This window comes from Furipterus horrens, unplaced genomic scaffold (genome assembly GCF_987537825.1).
Source record: "Furipterus horrens unplaced genomic scaffold, mFurHor1.1.pri manual_scaffold_6, whole genome shotgun sequence".
Taxonomy (NCBI): Eukaryota; Metazoa; Chordata; class Mammalia; order Chiroptera; family Furipteridae; genus Furipterus; species Furipterus horrens.
The window spans coordinates 146,032,810-146,057,562 of NW_028327176.1; the positions used below are offsets into that span (position 1 = coordinate 146,032,810).

Below are 24,753 nucleotides of genomic sequence, written 5' to 3' on the forward strand. Positions count from 1 at the left end.
CAGTCCAAGGATGGAGATTGGGACGGGGCAACAGAAGTTGACTGAGATGTATTAGACAGCTAAACGCAACAAGAGCTGCAGATGGCCTGGATGTAGGAAATGAGGAAAAGGGAAGAACGAAGGATGACTTCTCATTTGCTTCTTAGAGCAACAAGGTACACGGTGGTCCTCATTTACTGAGACAGGAAATTGGGATAGGGTGACAGGTGGTATGGGGACAATGGGGAAACAAGAGATCTTTTCTGGACATACTTAAGGTTTGAGATTCTTAATAACCATCTAAGTGAAGGTGTCAGGTAGGCCACCACGTAGAGAATTTGGGAATTGGAATGAGAATATCCATCTTACTTTTTTCTTTATCCCTGGGTATTAGGAAAAGAGAAATACTATGTAAGAGAATACTGTACAGACCCCCGTAAAGCACTCCTACCCATTCCTACAATAAGCTTTTCAAAATGAATCAGATATTGCCACTCTTCTGAGAAAAAATGGAGAACCTCCATCAAATATGGTTGTTACATGAAGAGTCTCCAAATGGACACTACCCGATCAGAATTCGTAAGGAATGACCAGAGACTAGGACTAAGCAAGCTAATAATTCACTCATTTTTAACCATTTCATTTATTTGTTCAATCAACAGGTTGATCAACTTACGAGTCTTGAAATGGAGAGGACAATTTTATAATTCAATAGGGTCAAATATTGGAAGCTGCCTTGGACACTCAGTGTCTATTAAAACCTTCTTCCCATGCACAAATGCATTGCTGTAGCTGGTTTTTATATTTAATCACATGCTGCACTGCACAACTCTAAAGCCTGTTTCAAATATGTCTTCCATCTGACCAACTGAATTGTATTTCCTTTGAGGGTAGGGACTGCATTACAGTCCCTAAACCAATGTTGAACACATAAAAGGCATTTAAGGGAATTTGCTGAACTGATTTGAACTTTTCTCCACTACCCATCACCACACAGGACTACTTCCCCTCCATTGCACTGAACAAGACTTGATTCACTCACAGAAGTATATTGTAATAGTCATATTGTTTATGATTTTAATGGTTTTGGAATATTAGATGCACAACTGATTTCCAGGCAAGCACCAAGTATGCTCAAAATTGAACATTTTTCTAAAGATAATAGAAGTTCATAACTATCCATAATCTATGATCTGACAATACATCTGTTATTTTTCATTTTTAGATGGTAAAATACCCACCCTAGCTTATTGCTGCACAGTGAGAAAGAATATAGTCCGATTAATCACCCTTAACTATCAGTTTATTAAGTTATAGTTTCCCAAAAGGCTTGTCTTGCAAGACTGTTAGTAGACTGCAGATGTTTTTCTAAAAGCCTTTTTTTATAATGCAGTTGTGTCATAAAGAGATAGGATAAAATAAAAGAAAACCTAGCAGTCTAAGAATCAGAAAATCTAGGTTCTAAATTCTAGTTTGGTTAAGTAGCCCTCAAACCTTAAGCAAGATACTACCTCACTGGTCTCCAGTTTTCTGATCTGTAAAATGAAAGAACTGATTACAAGTTAAATAAATGTGTGCCAAATTGCACCAGAAAAATAGGCAGGTACTCATAGCCTAGGACCTAAGAAGTTCACAAAGGGCATTTTAACAGAAATCTGGCCCATTAAAATAGCTTAAACCAAACTGTAAAATTGGGATTTCTGTTACTACTGTTAACCTTAAAAGTAATTTTGTTGACTAACAACTGTGGAAGTGCACAAGAACATAGGAAAAAAACATGACTACTGATTTATACTGATACGCCTAAACTGTGGTGAAAATAACCAAAAATTCAATATTAACTGAATACCCACTCATCGAGACAGCTGTTACACTTACACTGTGCAAAGGACAAAGGCTGCACTCCAAAAGCTTCTATGTACACTTTTGGGAAAGTTTATAAATGGGTCAATGTGTTTCTAGTTTAACCCATAAGGGCAGAGGCAGCCCTTGATAGAGCTAAACTATATAACATAAATGCTTGAGTGCTGGCTTCTGAGAAGGGAGCTTGCATCCTATACAAAAGATGAGTTTCCTCCCCCATTCTTGGGAAAAAGACTGAAAGTAAGAAATTATTAAAACTAATTTACTTTTGTCACACCCTTCTACCTCACTTTCTAAACTTTCACATTCTGACAGCTCTAATTGTGTTGCTGGTACAAGCCTACTCAGTCCTACCTACCAAAAAGGGTTCTGTATTCCAACGGCCCTGTCTTGAGCCTTCCAACAGTCATCCCACAACCTCGGGGCAACTAATCAACCTTTCAACAAATAACATAGAAAATATTACTATTGACTTCCGGCCAAGATGGAGGCTTAGACGGACACGCTAGGTCTCCCTCTACAACTAGAGAGGAATACAACTACTTCAAAACAAAGGATAACTAGAAATTCCAGAAAATAAAACTACACGGAAGCCCAACATATGAAGTTATAAACCAGCGGTGCTATTTGGGCAGGTAAGAGTTAAAGAGGGCAGCGCTGTTTGCGATCGCACCTGAGATCGGGCGGGGCGGCAAGAAATCCCGGCTGCGGTCGGGCCCCTGGCAGTGCGCGACCGCGGCGCTGGGGAGAGCGGCCGCCGCATCGCCTTGAACAGTGAGGCCCAGGGGGGCGGGAGGACGGATCCCGGTCTCCTAGCTGAATAACTGTGTGAATCCATCTTGGACCCCCGCCCCCAAAGAAAGCACCACAGGGCTGCGAAATAGGTCGCGGACAGGCGCCAGTCGCTGACTTGTGACGCGTACACAGGCACTGCCCCCTACAGCCGGCCCAAGAAAACAAAACACATCTGTCAAAATGAGGCAGGCAACTATAGAAATCCCGGTGACACAGCTCACCAGACAACAGATAGAGAACCTGACAGATGAACAGATAAGAAACCTGTCAGAGGCTCAGTTCTGGGCCATTGTTATCAGGTGGCTTACAGAATTCACAAAAGAGCAGGAAAAAGATAAGAAAGAAGCGAAAAACTTTCATAACGAAAGGAACAAAACCGCATACGAGACAGATGGTGAGGAAAAAAAATCCAGAGTTCATTTCAACAAACTGGAATATGGAGAAGGAACAAGCAGTCAACCAATGCAGCGAGAGGAAATGGGAAGCAACAATGAGAGGATCAGAAACCTCTGGGACAGCTATAAAAGGCCCAACATAAGAATCATTGGTTTGCCAAAGAATGAGGAAGATGAACTAGAACTTGAAAAATTGAGTGAAAATATAACAAAGGAGAACTTCCCAGACTTGGGGAAGGGAATAGACTTGCAGGTCCAGGAAGCAAGGAGAGTTCCCAAGAGACTGGACCCAGGGAGAACCACTCCAAGACACATTATAATCAAAATGTCAAAAGTTAAAGATAAAGAGAGAATCTTAAAAGCAGCAAGAGAGAAGAAAAGAATTATGTACAAAGGGGTCCCAATTAGACTATCAGCTGACTTCTCAAGGGAAACCCTACAGGCAAGAAGGGACTGGCAAGAAATATTCAAAGTAATGAAAATCCAAAACCTACAACCACGAATACTCTATCCAGCGAAATTGTCATTCAGAATAGAAGGACAGAGAAAGTGTTTCCAGGACAAAATAAAACTGAAAGAGTTCATTAGATCCAAACCACTGTTATATGAGATGTTAAAGGGACTGGTTTAAAAAACAGAAGCTAGGGAGATGAAACAAAGGCAAACTAAACAGGCAACGAGAGTGGAAAAGGAACTGTGGGTACGGGAAGCATATTGGGGGGAGGTCAACAGGGAGGGGGAGTGGGGAGAGGGAGGGAGATGATATAGGAATTGGGGATCATGGTAGGAGGGAATGGAATAGACGGAGAGAGGTTGGGAGGAACTGTATGCACAACTAATGGACATAATCTAAAAGGGGGGGACAACTGGAGGGAGGGGGGCCACCGGGTGGAGGGGAGCAGAGGGAAGGGAAATTGGCACAAATGTAATATTTTAATCAATAAAACACATTAAATCTGAAAAAAAAAAAGAAAATATTACTATTCCTATAGTGTTAAAAGATACCACCTGTTGTTTATAAAAGCAAAAATATTTAAAATCTAAGTGTTAAAAGATTTTAGAGACACGGTCTAGTAAATTATGTTATACCCACACAACAGACTATGCCACTGTTTATAAAAATATTTACGAACAAGGTGTAATGACATGGAAAATATTTAAAAGATAATGCTGAATAAGGAAGATACTAAATGGTACGTTCTCTATGAGCTCACTATGGAAAAATGCATTGAGAAAGACTAGAAGGAAAGACAGTTGCTGGGAGTAGAATTATATGCTTATCAGATTTTCCCATATTAAATAAGTACTTTGTTATTTAAAAAAAAGAAAATTGGGGGCAAGTGCAAATGCAAATAAATCTCTAATTAGTAGAATTTTAGGGGCCATAAACAGTGCTATATCAGGCAATGTGGAAATGGAGCTTTGTGGGCAGGGGAACATCCTTTTTTTCCCTTTGTTTGCAACAGTTTAGTTAGGGGACTGATTTTAAATTAACCACATTATAAAATAAGTTCTGTGTTTATGAAAATATTGCTCACCACCACTGCTACTGCATTTTATAGATTCAATAATACCTACTACTGATACCTGTTCCCCTTGACTAAAGATACTGGATGTTCCATTATATGTAATAGAAAATAACACAGACTTGTGATTTAGACAAACAGAAAAAGGTTATATAGTGAAAAAAACTTTATCCCATTTTATAATACTTTCCCAGATATGGCAATAGTCTCTGACCCAAAAATTTTTCTTGAATATAACCCTACGTATTTTGTATTTATACACTAATCACTTCCAAACACCTTAATTCACCTAACACACCTTGGAAACACTTATGCATCAGAATGTATAGATCCATATTATTCTTTATAAATACTAATTAATATTCTCTTGCATGGATGTAACACAATTTATTGGTAACACCTTAAAAACAGACATTTAAATTACTTCCAATTTTTCTCTATGACAAAGAAGGCTTCAGTGACATTCTTGTACAGCTATCTTTATGTACACGAATTAAGTATGTCGTAGGATAAAATTCCTGGAAGTGGAATTGTTGAGTCAAAGAATGTATGTACATTTTTAAAATATATTGCCAAATTGCCTTCCAAAGTATTTATACCAATTAACACTCCAAGGGAATATTTCCGATCAACAAAGATTTTTAAAATCAAACTCCAATGCTGTCAATGCCAGAACGGTAACATAAATTAGTGAGGCAGGCTGGGGTAAGAAAATGGCAAACTGGAGAGTGTATTCAGTCACTGAAAGCTGCAGCTTCTACTCAAGCCCAGTCTAGTAATAATGCCTTCTAGGAATCTATGCTCGATGTTGTTAGATTTTTTTTCTCAGAAGCCAAAACTTCTGCATAAAATCTCCAGATTTTTAAAATGTTGACACCTCATTTAAATTTTAGAATTGGCATGATTAACAAAAAAACTGAGTGGGCGTGCTGGCCCACAACCTTGGAAGCTTCCCTGTTAATATCTGAAACCTGCTCACATACACAGAGGGCAAGGACAGACTGAGAAAAGAGGCAGACCCTCCAGATTGATAGGGGGCAGTTTTAACAAGCAACTATTTATGCGTCTTGTCTTGGGCGGCTACAAGGTAAGTAAATCTTTACATCCACCTGCCAAATCCTAAAAGTTTAGATAGAGGCCTTATCTGGGTCCAACAGATGGTCTTTACACACTGCTCTCTCAAGACTGTGTCCTTGAAAATGGCTCCCACTGTATAAATGGTGGGAAAGGGGCGAGGAGCCTCTTATTGCACAGGTTCAAACCTAAGGCAATGGGTGGCGGAGTCCTCTCTATTACCTCCTCCAACAGGGAATCATCTGTTGGACCTCCACCTTGGGGACCTGTGCTTTAAAATGTCCCGCCCCTTTCCCCACCATATCTAATGAAGGCTGTCGTGGCAACAGGTCTGTATTCCAACATACTGTTTTAAAGCTGAGATTTCCTTATATTACATTTTATTTTGTTGAACTAGAAAATGGATTTAATTACACAGTCACTATCCACTCAAACTATTTGAATGAATTTAATCAACTCTGGCCTGGAGGTTTTCATTAATCAGTTTCCTACAATATGCTCCCCTGACTTATATTTTTAGTCCTTTCAGAGTGTTTGTTATGTTTCTATTTCCTCCTTATATGGAACTACCACATATTTTAAGACTTAAGTCATTTTCCTATTAGTATAATCTTCTTTTACCCAAAGGGAAAGTAAAGCTCTAATCATTTTTCTATGCTACCTGCCATTCAACATATCCATCTACTTACAGAAGAAAGTGTGGAATTAAAAAGATTTGCTGCCACTTGTTTAAACAGTATTTTTAATCCCTGTAAGATCCTATTGTTTAACAAATAAATACAATGTAAAAGAGTAAACGCTGAAATTGCTACATCTATATAAAAAACTATTCACATTCATGGATAAGACACTATGAAATTTTTAATGTTTAATTATCTCCTGTACATAAATACTTGCAAAAGGACCAATCCGACAAAGCCAAGGATTATTTATAAACAGAAATTAATGTTTGTAAACATAAAAATTATAAGCAGTGCACTATTAAAGTTAGTTATTAATACTTATTTGAAAAGACAGAAGTCAATGACCTCCTCTACAATTAAATTTTGAAGACCAAAATTTAAATATTATTAGCTCCACTTATTATAAAGCATTTTGACTCTTAATTTTAGAGCTAAAAGTAATTTTTAAAGAATTCCTAGATTTTAATGAAATTATTGAGATGTTTTCTTTTTTCTTTTTCTTTTATTTTTTAAATTGAATTTATTGGGGTGAGGTTGGTTAATAAAATTATACAGGTTTCAGGTGTTTAATTGTACAATACATCACCTGTCCACTGTATTGTGTGTTCACCACCCCCAGTCAAGCCTCTGTCCAGCACCATTTATCCCGAACACCCTCTTCCACCTCCCCCCTGCCCACCTTTCCCTCTGGAATTACCATGCTGTTGTCTGTATCTAAAAAGTTTTGTTTTTTTTAATCCCTAATGAACAAAATAAACTAACAGACAAAATAGAAACAGACTCGTAGAGAAGAGACCACAGCTGTCAGAGGAGCGGGGAGGTTGTGGGGCTGCATGAAAAAGGTGAAGGGATTAAGAAAATGTTTTTTTAATATTAAAAAAAATAAAAAAACACGCACAATAACAACAGAGAACCAAAAACCATGTATTAGAGAAGCTTTATAACTTAGCAAAGCTTGTATACATATATACACAATATGTATTGGTCTGTATTGACATATACATTGTCCATATTTGTCAGTAACAAATAAACGAGCTGCTCATATGAGAAAATAGCACGCAGATAGATATGCCATTAGATAGCCTACTTCTACTTTCCAGATGCAAGGTCCTTAACGTTCCAAATTCCCCCATTAGCATTTCTAAATATGTGCATGTTCCTATTTCCCATTAAAAGGTATGCTGTAACTACTCAAGTGTGTCTTTTCAAAATAAAACCTGATTAGATCACTAAAATTTAAAAACTAATGCTCTGTATTAGGTATATGTCACTGGAACTCAATGTTTTAATCATAAAAAGTAATTTAAGAAAAAATAGCATATTCAAATTGTAATCTGAGCATCAGATTACGTCTTTATTTTTTCAGATTACTTCTTTAAATGTGTCATTAGCACTCACAGATAAAATAAAATAAAAATATGATAAAATATTATATTTTAGTTTTACCTAAAATATAAAGGCATAAGAATAACTTTGAGACTGCAATATATAAAAAAATTTGACCCATGAAAGAAGCAAATAATTCATAGTGTAAGTTTTAATATCTAAATTAGATATCATTTCATCAGCTGTTAGTCACATTAGTCTAAACTTTACATTATATATTAAAATACTAAAAAGCTAAAAAACATCATTCTAATATAGATTCAATATGGGAAAATACATATTTTGTGGCTTTATACACAATCTAAATTAAGCCATTCTATTCAATAGTTTTCCAAAATATAAACAGACTTTACATGCAATGGAACATACCAATTTGGATGTCCTAATATATTTTAATATACAGGAAAATAAAGAGAAACATCCTTTTAACAAGACATAATACAGCAGAGGTGGAATGTTGAGTAAGATTTTGCCTTAACAAAATCTTGGATAAGATTAAAGAAATATCAATAAGGACAGTTTCTACTACTTTCAATTAGCATTTTTTAAAATGAACACTACTGTGATTTGCTATTTTCTAATTGTATCACAAACAGAGAAAACATACAAGGGAAAAGGGGTGGAGAGAAAACCTGATCCTTTATGAATTTTAAACATCAGCCCTGCCTACGGGCTGCATTTAGGCTGCTTTTCTGCTGACAGTTTCCTAAATTACTTCTGCCACTCTGAATTGTGCATCAGTAGTCAGATGAGTTTTCCAGCCTTCATTATGCCATTGTGTAACCATAGCTGCCACAATGTAGTGCTACCAGAAGTCTGTCCTTGAGTATTTCTTTACTTGGGTATTCAGGTAACTTGAGCATGTTGATGCTTTAAAAGAAAAATATATCACCATTAAGTAGGAAATCTATGAAATTTCTAATTGTCTAGCAGTGAAAACTTCAAAAATTAACATAAAACCACCGCCTCAAATTTGCATTCAAATTGGAAAACCCTTAAGTAGTATTTAAAGAGTAACAACAAAAAATAAAAACCTGCTGCACTGTAGTTTCCTTTAGCATGCAAATGTAGTGGAAGAAAATAAGTTCCTTTCAGCCAAAAATAAATAAGAGCAATTTAGTTGGAAATGATAGCGTTACTCAGTGATACTATGACAATATAACTTTAGTGACAGTTGAACTATATTCAATTTCCTCAAACATATTCCCAACCAAAAAGGGTGGAAGCAAGGAACTCTGTAGCTATTTATTTATCAGTGATTCCAAAACTGTGATAAGAGATCACCATTGATGTTTCCTTCTCCTTGTAGCAATAGAGAGCAGTTACACTTTTGATCATTCAAAATTAATCAAAAATTTTAAATGCATTTAAATTTAAAAAAATTAACATACCATGTGCTTGAAGTCGGTAGAAGATTTGGAGTATATGGCACAGCAGCGATTGTAAAGTTTTGCAATCCACTTCCACCCATGATATTAGCAAATCCACCATGTGGGACCCTGGAACTAATAGTTCATATCTTAGTAAGTTGTAATTATGAAAGGAAAATCTTTGTCATAGATATCATTTAAATACTAAGCTAGGGTAAGAATATATTCAACTCTAGGTCACTGACAAAATAACATTTTTTAATCTGCAACATTCCAACTCATTATTAGAAGTCACCCTGTGGCCAGTTAGCAAGCTTCCAAGGAGACACCCCTCCACATTTCTATACCCTGTACCACGCTTCCAACTGGCCACAGCACATAGCTCTACTATTGCATTTAGCATTCTGCATGTACAATTATTTTCTTTCATGTGTCTCCCTACTAAACTGGAATTGATTTGTGGGGCCAATTATGTCATATTTGTATTTGCATCCCTGGGGTTAGCAAAATGACTGGCATCTACTAGACATTCATTAAATATTTGCTGAATAAATGAATGTTTGCTTGATTAATTAAAGCAACAGAGGCTTTTACATGTAATCCAAAAAATTTCCCTGTCTGCAAAATATCTAGAGTCAAAAGGATTTTGTTTTGTTTTTCACAGTGAAAAAAACTAAAAAAGTCTCTACATTCGTCTTTCCAGAGATTCACAATACCAATGTATTTTTTTTAATGTCACCTAATATAATGAAACCACAGGAAGGCTAACACAATACATAAAAACCACTAGAAAATTTTGGGTACATGGCTATAAAGGATGTAATTAAAACTTCTGAAATTCTATTGTTTAAATTTGAAAGAAAATTAGTATTTCAAATTAGCCTTTGTATCTATGTCCTGATTAAACAAACTGATCCTGAAATAAATTTTGTTGTTTTTCAAATGAGACGCTGTAGTGCTTTTTGGATAAATTACAATGATGATAAACATTTAATGTAAGGTATTACATGCATATTCAAAGGCAGCAGTCTTCCTTAATATTAAAAATGTTTTCTATCGTGATTCATAGTACAAAGCATAATTCAGTTCATTAAAAAAACAAAACAAAACTGTTGAAACTTGAATAACCAAACCAATCTTGAAAAAAGAACAAGGTCAGAGGGATCATAGTTCCTGATTTCAAAACTTAAACTACAAAGCTACAATAACCAAAACAGTGTGGCACTGGCATAGAGACCAACATATAGACCAATGGAATAGAATAGAGGACCCCAAAATAAACCCTCAAACATATGTGCAAATGATTTTCTATGTCAGTCTTTTCAACAAATTGTTGTGGGAAAACTGGATATACCACACACAAAAAGAAGTTGAATCCTTATCTAACACCATTTATAAAAATTAACTCAAAATAGATCAAAGACCTAACCTTCAGAGATAAAGCTACAAAATTTTTATAAGAAAATACAGGGGAAAAGCTTCATGACACTGAATTTGGCAATGATTTCTTGGATATGACACCAAAAGCACAAGAGACAATAAAGTGGACTTCATCAAAATTAAAAACTTATATGCCAAAGGATACCAGGAATAGAGGGAAAAAGTAACGCACAAAATGGGTGAAAATATTTTCAAATACAAAGTCATAAGGAATTGGTATCCAGAAAATATAGAGAACTTCCAACTAAACAACACTAACAAAACACAATTAAAAATAAGGAAAGGACCTGAATAGGTACTTCTCCAAAGAAGATATACAAATGGCCTATAGGCAGATGGAAAGATGCTCAATCAAATCATCTGTCATTAGGGAAATGCAAATCAAAACCCCAATGCGATAACCACTTCATATATATTAGGATGACTATTAATAAAACAAAAAGTAAAAGGCCACCAACCCCTTGCAGGCCAGCAGGAAGGAAGGAAGGAAGGAAGGAAGGAAGGAAGGAAGGAAGGAAGGAAGGAAGGAAGGAAAGGAGGGAGGAAAGAACAACAATGGAACGGAAATGCAGAAACTGGAACCCTTATGCATGCCAGTGGGGATGTAAAGTGGTGCAGCCACTGTGGAAAACAGTCTAGCAGTCTGTCAAAAAAGGAAACACAGGATTGCAGAATATATCCAAAAGAACTGAAAACAGAGAATCAGAGATACTTGAACATCCATGTTCATCACAGCATCACTCACAACAGCCAAAGGGTGGACACAACCCAAGTGACTATCCGTGAATGACAAGACAAGCAAAATGTGGTATATACACACAATGGCCTTACAAGGAAGGAAATTCTGACATTTGCTACAATATAAACGAACCCTGGGGACATTATGGTAAGTGGAATAAGCCTGACATAAAAAGACAAATAATACTTGATTCCACTTATATTAGCAGTACCCAGAATAGTAAAACTCATGGAGAGAGACAGGAGAACAGTGGTGGGGGTCAGGGACTGGAGGAGTAGGAGCGGACAGTTAGTGCTTAATGGGCACTGTTTCAACTGAGGAAGACAGAGAAGTCTGGGAGATTGGTGGTGGTGGCGGCGGTGGCTGCACAGCAAATGTGCTTAATGTCACAGAACTGTACACTTCAAATGGTAAATGTTATGTATTGTTTAGCACACACTATAAAAGCTGTTAAAATGCACCAAAATTTTCTATTTGAAATCACAGATATGTATATATTCACAGGGACAAAAACAGCAACCTACTATAAATGAATCTTTAAAAACAGCAGTTTTCTCTTCTAGCTGGGAAGCAGTTTGGTTGCTATTAAATGTTTTCTTGATGAAATGCCTGAGCTTACCTTAGCGATCTAAGTGAATATTAAAAGTATGCCTGAATCTCACTAATAAAATGTTAATGCATGAGCAAGTCCTACTGAGGGCAAAATAATTGCTAAAGAAGACCTGAATAAGTCTGTAAACTGAAATGAAATTCAACACTAGTCAATCTATGCATATTAACCTTTGCTTAAAAAATTAAGAAAGGCAACCAAAAATGAAAAAGGATTAAAACAAACAAACAAAAAGCAAACAAGCTGTTCTCAATTTCCTCTAGAGGCAGAATTTAAAAACAAGTACACCAGTTCAACAGGACAAGATAAGAAAGAGCCTTGACACTGATTGTTACACAATTATAATACAGTATTTCAATATTAGAATAATCAATCTAATGTCTTTATATAACTAAATTTTGAAAAGCTTAAAAAAAAAAAAAGATTTCCCAATCTGAATTGAAGTTATTCTGTAAACTGATATCACAATCCCCGAAACCATACTCCTCCTCTTCTAAATACAAACAAATATGACTGGGCTCCACACTTGAATAATCAGTGGATCTGATGCTAAGATCATGGCTCATCAAACTTAAGCATGTATAAGAAAAATAATTAGTCTGGCTGAATATTATGAAACCTGGGTGATACAATGTAAAATTATACTTGATAAAAATTATATACAGTTGGCTCCTTGGTATCTGCAGGAGGTTGGATCCAGGACCCCCTGATATTAGCAAAATCCACGAATGTCCAAGTCCCTTATTTAAACTATACAGCATTTGTATACAACCTACACACATCTCCCCATATACTCTGAATCATGTCTAGATTACTTACAAAATCTAACACAAAGTAAATGCTATATAAATAGTTGTTATACTGTATTGTTTAGGGAATAATGACAAGAAAAAGAGTCTGCACATCTTCAGTACAGACACAACCAGCAGCCATCGTAGGCCTAATTACACAGTATACATCAGCAACAATGTAACATTTCTTCAAGAATTTTCAATCCAAGGGGGTTGAATCTGCAGATACAGAAAGCTGACTGTACTTCTATTTCATACACAGAAAAATCAAGTCTGACTTTCATTATTCTTAAGGGGATATGAAAACAGAAGAATAATACATTTAACACAGTCTTACAGACCAAGCAGTCACTACCATAAAAATATTTTTAAATACTTTTTATACTGATTCTATAATTGAACATATTTTAACTTTTCAGTAAGATTGCACTAAATTATACGAATACATGGAGAAAGACATTTCAGTATCTAAATATAAACCAATGGATAACCAGAATTTTCCAAAATATACTAAAGAAAAAATATACACTTGAGGTTTAGAATGGCAATTGCTATACCTATAGTAATGACTGCTGGGGAGGCTAATATAAAAGGTAAGTTAAGGTTTAAAAGAGCTTATGACTTACTGTTTAAATTCAAAACACGAACTCAATGTACAGTGAGTGTTGAAAGGTGGATTCTTCAACATGAAGGTAAACCTCAGTTCTGTGTTGCTTTCCCTCAAGATTCCTTCGCTCCTACTCTCTACCCACATCCTTCCCCTCAGTTTAAATGGATTCACATGCTACACCTGATGGCCAGTTAAGTAAGAAGCAGTAAAGCTGATTTTAGCATTAACAATGACTATACTCTGCCATGAGCGGGGCACTATATAGATTACCAAGCCAAGTGATTTTTTAATTCTACAAGAGCAGCAATTTTACAGATAATTTTTGGTACCAAAGAACTTGAATAATTTTTTTCTGCATTTTAAAGATTCACACTGACTAAATAACAGGGTGAGATGGGGGAATATAATAATGCACTAGTGTTTAGATATAAACCATTAGAAAAAATAATAAAAGAGCACTATCTCAGACAATAAACCGAAATAAGTCCAGTTTATAATTGGAATATAAAAACAGACCTATAAAGTTACAGGAAAAAAATGTAGATAAATATGTATATATAGTATCTTGAATATAGGGAAGGGTTTATAAAAACCGTAAAGTACTGATAATCAACTTGCAACATAGTTTAAAACTTCTATTTTATAAATTTTATAAATTAAATTTCCAATTTACATGAAACTCTGACTTAATAAACGTAAAAGGTAAGTGATAAACTGGGAAAAAGTTCTTGATATATGTCCATTTTAAACTGAATTTTTGAAAACAACAGTAGAATAATGCACAGAAAATAAAGACAGGCAATGCAAACCACTCAAAATTATATAAATAAAGTTATATGAAAATAAAAATGACTGCATCTTGTATTGACAGAATAAAAGGAACAGGTTCTCTCATTCCCTACTCATGTGAATATTGCTATCCTTCTGAAGGGTAAATGAGCAATATTTATCAAGGCTGTAAAACTGTATATACTTCTTTTTAAAATGTTTTATTGATTATGCTATTACAGTTGTCCCAACTTCTTTTCCCTTTGTTCCCCTCCACCCAGTGATGCCCCCTCCCTCAAGTTGTCCCTCCCCTTAGTCCATGCCCATTGGTTGTGCATATAGTTCTTCTCAACATCTTCCTGTCTACTCCACTCCCTCCTACTATGCTTCTTAATTCCTGCACCATCTCCCTCCCTTTGCCCCTTCCCCCTACCCACTGACCTCCCCCCAATACGTTCCCCATACCTATACTTCTTTTTTCCACTCTCATTGCCTTAGTTTGCCTTGTTTCGATTCCCTAGCTTCTGTTGTTGGTTGTTGTGATACAGTTTTCATTTTAATGTTCAAAGTTTTGATCCTCTTTCTCCTAAACAAATCCCTTTAACATCTTATATAACAGTGGTTTGGATCTGAAGAACTCCTTCAGTTTTACTTTGTCCTGGAAGCACTTTCTGTGCCTTTCTATTCTGAATGATAGCTTCGCTGGATAGAGTAATCATGGTTGTAGGTTTTTGCTTTGCATTACTTTGAATATTTCTTGCCAGCCCCTTCTTGCCTGCAGAGTCTCCTCTGAGAAATCAGCTGAGAGTCTTATTGGGACCCCTTTGTACATAATTCTCTTCTTATCTCTTGCTGCTTTTAAGATTCTCTCTTTATCCTTAATTTTTGACATTGTGATTATAATGTGTCTTGATGTGGTTCTCCCTGGGTCCAGTTTTTTTGGAACTCTCTGTGCTTCCTGGACCTGTAAGTCTATTTCCTTCCCCAAGTTAGGGAAGTTCTGCTTCATTATTTTTTCACATAATTTTTCAATTTCTAGTTCTTCTTCATCTGCTGACAATCCTATGATTCAAATGTTGGCCCACTTATAGCTGTCCCATAGGTTTCTGAGCCTCTCCTCATTTTCCTCACTTTTCATTTCCTTTTTCTGCACTGGTTGACTGTTTGTTCCTTCCCTATGTTCCAATTTGTTGATTTGATCCCTGGTTTTCCTTCCCTCACCACTTGTTTCATATGTGTTTTTGTTCATTTCAGCAGGACTAGCCTTCATTCCTTCCAGGTCTTAAGATCTGCTGTTAGGTCTGTAAGTTTTCTTATAACCAAAGCTCTGAACTGAACCTCAGAAAGATTATCTAACTGCTGGTCCAAAAAATCATATATTTGCTATCTGGTCAGCTGTGTGATTGGGATCTCTATCATGATCCCTGCCATCCTGACAGTTTTGTGTTTACCTTTGCTTCCTGTGCGGGGCTGTCACACCTCCTATGGTATAGGGAGCGGAGTCCTGTGCACTCGTCACTACCGGAGACCTTTCTCACCACACTGAGGCACTTTGAGTGGGGGTAGGGGTCCAAGATGGATTTCTGCTGTTCACTCTCTGCTGAGAGACCGGAAGCCTCCTCCTCCATCCCCATGCCCTCCAGCTCTCATAGTCCGAGGTAATGGGGGTTGCCTTCCCCAGCACTGGAATCGCGAGCTGATGGGTTTGGTCTGCAGCTGGGGTGCACTTCTCGCCTCGCCTTAAATACGGGTGTCTGTGCTTACCGCCATTGCCGCAGCCGCCACCACCAGCACAGCTTGACCTCTCTGCCCCAGCTTCGCCCAACCTATCCGTCCGGACGAGTACCACTTGTTTATGACTTCATACATAACGTAGCTTTATTTTCCGGAACTTCTGGTTATTTCTGGTTTTGCGGTAGTTGTAATCCTTCTTAGTTGTGGAGGGAGATGGAGCGTGTCAGTCTAGGCCTCCATCTTGGCCAGAAGTAAAAATGTATATACTTTTGTATGCAAAAATTTCCCTTCTATGAATTTATCCTATATAAATAATGTAGGATATAGGCCCGACAAATGTAACACAAAAATTCCTTATATCTTCAACATTATTCAGAAACAGAAAAATTTAGCAATAAAGAGCAATATCAATGAAAGGAGGTGCATAAATTGAAGAGCAGGCAGCCATTTAAAAAAATTAGATCTCTAAATGGAATAATTTTTAATGATATTTTGCAAAATTCAAAAATTATAAAACAGGGTCAATGTTTTTAAAAAGTAAAAATTTAACCTTGGCTGGGTTGCTCAGTTGATTGGAACATTGTCCCCTGAACCAAAAGGTTGCAGGTTTGATACCCAGAGTCAGGCAACCAAAGTTTCTCTCACACAAGTCTCTATCTGTCTGTCTGTCTCTCTTTCTATTAGGTTCACCAAAAAAGTTTTTTTTTTTTTCATAAGATGGCTCTAGTAGCATCCAGTTGTTCTTAACTTCATTTGTAACAATTTTGATAAACTGTATTGTGACAGCTGTCATACCAATGTGCATTTTTAGAAAAACACTTATCAAAATTGGTGAATTTTTGTGTAGCCATGTTAATACTAAAGATGGAAGAGAATAAGCAACATTTTTGGCACATTATTTTTTATTATTTCAAGAAGAGTAAAAACGCAACTGAAACACAAGAAAAGATCTGTGTGGTGTATAGAGAAAGTGCCATGACTGATCCAACATGTCAAAAGTGGTTTGCGAAGTTTCATGCTGGAGATTTCTCACTAGATGATGCTCCACAGTTGGGTAGAAGAGTTGAAGTTGATAGCGATCAAGTTGAGACATTAATTGAGAACAATCAACATTATACTATGTGGAAGACAGCCAACATACTCAAAATATCCAAATCAATAAAGTTATTGGTGAAAATGAAAAATGTGTCTTTTATTTTATGGAAAAAACCATACGGACTTTTAAGCTAACACAGTATCTCCATCTCTATCTCTCTCCCTTTCTCTCTGTCTAAAAATCAATGAACATATCCTTGGGTGAAGATTAAAAAAAAAAAAAAAAAGTAAAAATTTATATTTGTGAGAAACATTCTGGAAAAATAACCAAAATGTTAATAGTGATTATCTTCGGTGATTGAGATTAACAGTGACTTTTTAAATTTGAAATGTCTAATCTTCCTACACAGGCAATATAATTTTTAATTTTTTTTTTACTTAAATCTCAGGATATTTCTTGGCATGTTGGGTGTGTGTGTTGTCTAGCAATATTAAAAATTTGGCTAACTACCACTGACCAATCTTCAGAAAGATTACCAAATTATAAAATACAATATACAGGCTAATAACCCTAGTTGGAACACAGTTCATTTTTTATACATTAAATAAATATTTATCAAGCACTACATTTTATCTTAAATACCTAAATAAATCTTTGTTTAATATTTAAAAAGTGGAGCCCTGATCTGTGTGGCGCAGTTGGTTGGAGCATTGTCCCATAAACCCAAAGGTCCTGGGTTCGATTTCTGGTCAGGGCATATGCCTAGGTTATGAATTCAATCACTGGTCGGTGTGCATACGGTAGGCAACAGACTGATGTTTCTCTCTCACATCAGTGTTTCTCTATGTCTTTTTCTCCCTCCCTTCCTCTCTCTCTAAAAATCAATAACCATGTCCTTGGGCAAGGACTGAAAAAAAAGAGAAGAAAGTGGAAAGGGAGGTAAGAAACTGACAATTCAGTGTAATAATTCATTTTGGTTGTTTATCTCTAAGCCATTAGAAATGGAATACATTAAATTCTTTTCACATTATCATAAAAACACTTCTTACCTGCCAGTAACAAACTGCAGGAGAAGAACTCTCTCCTCTGGAGTAATATCTTCCACAACTTCCCAAAACCACTAATAACAACAACAAAAAAAGATTAGCTCATATTTCAGAGCAATCACAGACTTAATACCAGAGAAATATGAAGCATTCGTAAAGCATATTTTATTCTAAGAAACTCATTTATCAAAAATGATTTCATACAAAGCTTTCATATGCAATTCCCATGAGAAGAATTTAGGGGAAAACTTTGTTAATTAATGTAAGTTTTCATCCAATAGTGCTGAAAAGCTTACAAAATTAAATGGCAAAACTTAACTTCATTCTAAGCTCTAGAGAAATTTTACCTGAATAACTGGATCTTCTCTTTCATAGCCACTTGTGTATTCTGTGTTTTTTATCCAATCACTCACATCAATTTCGGGCATGCCAGAAAGCAGTAGCTCCTTTGGGGAAGCAGAAAAATATTTCATTAATCTTCTTTGGGAAAAAAAAAACAAACGAACTGTTACATTTCAAGAGTAAATGTGCCTTAATTAGAAACTAATTCCATGTAAAACTGATTTATTTTTGTGACAGTTTCTGCAGGTCATCAATAACAAGTACTATTATACATGGGAGAGAACCTTTGATACTGATAAATCTCAAACACAGTAAGATATGGAGATGTATCTACATTGATACAATTAAATTAAAGCATAAGAGGCAATACTTTGTTTATATATAAACATTTATGCAACAATAGTCTACATGTGCAATAATTTTATGAACATTATTATCTTTATGTTTATTTTTATTTTATGAATTTGTTAAATTCTATAGAGACTATATTCTCAATATGAAAGTGACAACAAAGACCTGAATAAATTCTGAGTTAAGCAAAGGAAAGAATCATCAAAAAACCCTAATCATTAGGAAAAAGAAAGTAATATAATAAAAAGTTATATTTTCAAAAAAACACATATTCAGGCCTTTGAAAAACTATTCTGGAATAATTCAAATCCTTTAATGTCAACTTTCCCAAAGGTGAGAAAAAAATGAAATTTCCCTAAAGGCATTTGGTAGCCCCCTTTTTCCCAGGAAGATCATCAACTAAACAAAATAGCAATCAAATATAACTAAAAAATTAAATTAAGACAGTGACAGTATTTACCATTATGCTTTCTAATATTAAAGAAAACTTGAAAAAGAGCTTGTCCACATCTCTAAATGAATCCATTTCTCACAGTTGGATGTATTTACTTAGGTGTGGCAATAACTAGCCTGCACTTAACTAAAACACTGACAAGCTGGAATATCAGGATTTGTTATTACAGAGACATAGATATAACGTGGTTCAAAATCAAGTTTCCTAGAGAAACTACTCATGATATATCCCAGACTAGTATAGAGTGTACGTACTTTGAAGGTTAATGAAGGTCAATATAAGGCAGTGTCTGAGAACTCTTGGGTGTTTCTGAGATCTAATTGAGAGTCTGCAAGGTTCTCTCTTTTCCAACTTATCTAAGGCTGAATTTTCTCCATACAGTTAAACCAAATACCATATCACAATAGACAGTGTGCAGAAAGATATAAGTACCCAGTGGTCTTTTATTAAGCCAGACATTAAAGAAACTTGCAAAAATGCAAAACAATGCCACTCTTCCCATTATTTTTATTTCATTCTTGAAAATGCAGTTTTCATTTTTAAAATGTTATTTATGTTAACAGGTAATTAATTATGCTTATTTGAATTAATAAAATATTTTACACTTCCATTTTAATTTCAAATACAGTAAGCATCAATTACTATAACTCACATAAACAAAAAGGCTTTTGTTGTTGGGGGTTCCTAAGACTAAAAAGTTTGAGAACTGCAAGTGTTTTAGTTCTTGCCATGGTACTATATAAAATAGTTTTACTAGAAGAAAGCTTTCTGGTTAGGGACCATTTACCACCCACAAATACATTCTCCACCTTTCTTTGCACTGTTCTGCTCCCTAAGAGGCTGATACTGGCAAACTAGCTCTCTTGTCTGCGGCTTCGGACTGGGTTCCTTCACTGAGAAGAGTCAAGAGTCTGGAGGTGAGATTATTTTCTGCTCCCTCCCTGCTTTAGCACATCTTTTCAGTAGCCACATCTCCTCATCACAGGGCTCCTTACAATAATGCTTCCTCCTGTCTCTTCCATTCTAGAGGTGATAAAGACTTTCCACTGTTACTAGTCTCTGGATGCCTCACCAAATCTTGTTTATTCTTGATGCCACCTGCACCTCTGTAATAGTCCCTTTGTTAAAAACATCTTTATTTGAATCATCTGGGGAATTCTGTTATGTGGCAGGACTCTGATACAGACCTCTCAAAAGGGAGTAAAAATGAATTTTACACATTTCTTACAATCTGAGTTTAATATTCTTCCCTTCTAAGCTGGAGTAAGCTTTTAATAATACTAAGTATGCTCTCGTTGTTAATAATTATGAATAAAAATGACTGAGCCTTTATTCTCAAGAAATCTGAGCTATTTCATAAATATATTATAACTTTTTATGAAGAGGATGAAAGACCTTTATTATTCTATTTAACACTACTCTTCCCAAACAATTCTACCATTTGAATCAGCTCAACTTAGTTTTAAAGCCAGAGTCTAAGTCACACCAGGAATCCTGACCTAACTTCTAATATAAGCACCACAATTAAAAACTTCTCAGCATACCTGAATGTGAAAGACAAAGAAATAAAGTTTTTAGAAGAAAACAAAGGAAAATACCTTCATGACTTTGGAATAAGAAACAGTTTCTTAAACAGGACACAAAAAACTATATTCATTAAAAAAAAAAAAAAAAGATAAACTTAATCTTGTTAAAACTGAACACTTTTATTCACTAAGACACCAGAGTAAAAAATATCCACAATATGTACATCTAACAAAGACTCCTATAAAGAATATACAGTCCTACAAATCAGCAACAACCACAGACACAAAAAAAGAGAACACAATAGAAAAATAGACAAATTACTTGAACACTTCAAAATCAGGGAACACAAACAGCTAATAAACATATCAAACACGTTCAATTTCATTAATTATAAGGGAAATGCAAATTAAAATCATGATGAAATAGCACTACTAATCCACTAGAATAGTAAAATGAAAAAAGAAAAGATCAAATGCTGTGAGAAATGGCAACATCCAGAACTCTTATACCTGTTGGTGTGAGTGTAACTTGACACACCACTTTGGAAAACTATTGGCTAGTATCCACCCTAATGGAATAAATGCATACCCTGTCTACCAGCAATTCTACCTCAAGATATATAACCCTCAGAGTGCATTCTTATGTTCTCCTAAAGACATGTACTAGAATGTTTGTAGCAGCACTATTTCAAATAACCCAAAATTAAGAAGTGCCCATCAAATGTTCATCAAGAGTAGACAAAAAAGTATACTGACACAATGAACTACCATTATCATTAGTCGTCGGCAGCCGTCCGTCTCGAGAGACGATGGTGTAGCTTCTTAAGAGTCTATCTGCACCGCCGAGAATGGCTGTGCAGTCTGACTCGGGAGTGACACGGTATCTGTCTCCTCCTGTGTTGAATCGACATCTTACGATGACACTGGAGTGTCCTCTCCAGTGAAGCTGAAGCTACAGAGCCTGGGCAGGGTGATATGGAGGGTCTGCTGTTGCCCATGCAGCAGACCCCCCCTCTCTTCGCAGCTGAAGGATCCAAGGGAAAGACGGAGTCAATACAGCTTGGCTTCAGGTGCGCCGCAGGAGTTGCCGGTGTTGACTACAACGTCAAACCGCCTTAGGGACTCCGGCTCCGGATTTTCTGTCGGGGTTTACTCCCTTAGCCTTTCCCCTGAAGAGGTATGCCGCAAGGCAGCGGAGGTTTTTTTTTTTTTTTGGAGTCAGAGTTTTCCTTCTCTGATGTGCTGACACAATGAACTACCATACAGCAGTGAAAATGCACAAATTACACTGACACACAACACATATGATTCTCACAAACAAAAAGATGAGCTAAAGAAGTCAGATATATCCTAGGTGATTATTTCATTTATATTAAACTCAAAAACAGACAGTCTAGTCTATGATATTATAAATTAGGAAAGTAGTTACCCATGGCCAAGAATGGTGAGTGAAAGGGGAAATGCAAGGGACATCTGGGGCATTAGGATTTGTTAGTTTCTTGGTTTGGATGCCGGTTTCATGGATGTAGTCAGCTTGTAAAAATTCATCAAGCTATACATTTATGATGCATGTGCTTTTCTCTATGTATATTGTAATTCAATAAGCTTTGCAGGACTTATCAGTATCAATAAATTATGAGGCAAAGTTTTTATCAATTATTTATGTTGTTGCTATTGGTTTTTTCCACCATAGGTCCAAGAAATAATGTCATTCTCTGTTTAACAGTTCATAAGTACTCCCCCGTTTTAAATGCTAAAAATAACTTTTATGGTTATGCAAAAACCAGACAAGTTTATGCTAAACAAAATCATTAATCCTAAACCTAAAAACAGAACCAAAATACTCAAAAGTGATATTTAATGAAACTAGGTCACAAGTGACCTCAAAATTAAGTATCAAATTCTGTCCACTACTATATCAAGATACACTATGAGTGAAAAATGAAAATACTGGTATATATGTAAAAAATAAGGTATACATCATTATACTTATTATTAGAATGAAAGACACAAGGTAAAACTAATTTTAAGAAACAGAATAAAAACCAAAGGGTACTTTCCACTAATCTAAAATTTACTATTCTAAATTATACTTTTTAAAAGCTATACTCTATTTATTAGTGTTTTATTAAGGAGTTAGAAATTCAAAGAGTTTGAAAATAATTATTACCAAAAATAAATGAGAAAAAGGAAATAAAGGAAAATGCACACATAAATCATATAAAATTAGAAATCCCATTAGATCACAGTAAAAGGCAGGCAAATTAACGAAGTACAACAAAATATTCATTACGGACTGGGGGCGGCAAAGAACGTGGATTCCACAGAGGTTTGAAATAAAAAATTATAAAATTATACATGTGATGAAATAAGAAGCTGGAGAAGAAAACCCAAATACAACAGAAAAAACCTTAATCAGAAGTTTATATCACTATCCTTTTCACCACAGATGGCCAAATAAAAAGTTCTGAAGTAATGGGAATTTTGCTTTTGAGAATACTGGCCTTCAGCATCCCCCATGTGCAGTACTTTGGAAGTAATATTCCATTTTTATCACCACTGCACTCCATTTCACATTAAGAGATAGCTAATCTGGTTATTAAGCTTAAGAGAGGTACAAACGCAAGTATTGCGACAAGTCTCTAAACATGAACATTAACCCATAAATCTTATACATTGTTCCATTCATCATAGTATTCCAAAATTATTTCTGAATTAGATCAACTGGAGGCTTATATTGCTGTGGAACAACAAAGGAGCTGACATTCTTCCTTACCAACTCAAATTCATCAAAAAGTTGTATGAGGGAAGGTGGAATGAACATATGAAAGCCCTGTAGAAAAGCATTGATCTGAGGCTGGATGGCTCTTGTCATTCGAAGTTCAGTAACAAGCTGGACATACTCCGCCTATTTAAAAAAAGGAAAGTTTTTGTGATGACTTTTAATTCCACATACTTAAGGTAATGCTGATATAATCATTTCTCACTTTTTTAAAAGGTAAAATTTGGAATTAATTTGGCACCAATATTCATACATCTCAGCAAACCAGCTCTCTACCATTCACTAAACTGTTTATGCCAAGCTCCTAATCACCAGGATTTCTCTCACATCCTGTAATGAATGGCAAGTGCTAGCAGATCTACTCCCTCGCAAATATTCTCAATCTGACCTTACCTCATCACCTCCCCTTTTAACACCCTGGTCCAAGTCATTATCACCTCACCTGGACCAATGCAACATCTGGTGTCCCTGTTTCCATTTTGCCTCTGAACTGCTTCTTCTCCATACCACAGAGTGGTTTTTTGTAATATATATAATTTAGATCATATAATTTTCCTGCTCAAAACCCTGCAGTGACTTTCCATGACACTTAGAATAAAATCCAAATTCCTTTCCTAGCCTCTCTGCTTTGCTTTCTCATCTCATTTCCCTCCCCTCTCCCCATTGCTCACTCACTGTATTACCCAACAAAACGACTATACTTCCCTGGGCCTCCGACTGAAAAGTCTTGTCAGGATGTAATCTCTCTGCAGACAGGGTGCCTGTCTGGTTTACCAGTATCCTCAGCTACTAAAATCAGTGATGGCTACTTTGCAAGTGTTCAAAAATATGTGGTAAATGCATACATTCAACAAATTCATTTAATACATACCTAGAACTTGATAAAATGGTTCATTTAACTGTAGCTGACTCAATTCTAAGTTAAGGTAAGCTATTCTCAGACATTTTATTTTAAAATACATTATCATCATCATAGGAAATAGTGTCACTTAAAATTTAATTGGTAATAAAAAATGTATTTTGGCTCAGACCAGAATAAATTATCGTTCATATATACATAAATATGTATGTGTGTGTGTGTATATACACACACAACTATTATCATTTATCTATTTTAAATTACGTCTAAGTGTAACTTTGTGAATTAAAAGCAGTATGTTTATGTAATTCCCACTTCCCAGAAACAAATGCTCTAAACACAACGGGGAGAAAGCCTGTTTTAGGACCCTCCATTTATTTATTTATTTATTTGCTTACTTACTTACCTTTTGGCACTTATCCAATGCTATGTTCCCAGCTCCCAAAAACCCACAGGCACTGAGCCAGCAGGTTAGATTTGACTACTGGCTATGAATTCTCCATATATCTCAGAGCTACAGAAGTGTCATAGTGAACTCCCCACAGCGCTCCCCAAACCCCACATGGCTCCGTACAATCTGACACAGGGAAAGCT

General features: G+C 35.8%; 1 protein-coding gene across 2 annotated transcripts in view; it reads right to left on the reverse strand.

The window, feature by feature from the left end:
- Positions 1-7,238: 7,238 nt before the first annotated feature.
- Positions 7,239-24,753, reverse strand: part of HACE1 (HECT domain and ankyrin repeat containing E3 ubiquitin protein ligase 1) — a 108,034-nt gene continuing 90,519 nt past the window's right edge. For both annotated transcript variants that reach the window (XM_090279706.1, XM_090279705.1), the window contains 5 exons: positions 23,295-23,426; positions 18,193-18,291; positions 17,849-17,919; positions 9,093-9,206; positions 7,239-8,571 (listed from right to left, as the gene is read on the reverse strand). In XM_090279706.1, coding sequence (XP_090135832.1) covers positions 8,469-8,571; positions 9,093-9,206; positions 17,849-17,919; positions 18,193-18,291; positions 23,295-23,426 — 519 coding nt within the window. In that variant the 3' untranslated portion in view covers positions 7,239-8,468. The remainder of the gene's footprint in view (positions 8,572-9,092; positions 9,207-17,848; positions 17,920-18,192; positions 18,292-23,294; positions 23,427-24,753) is intronic.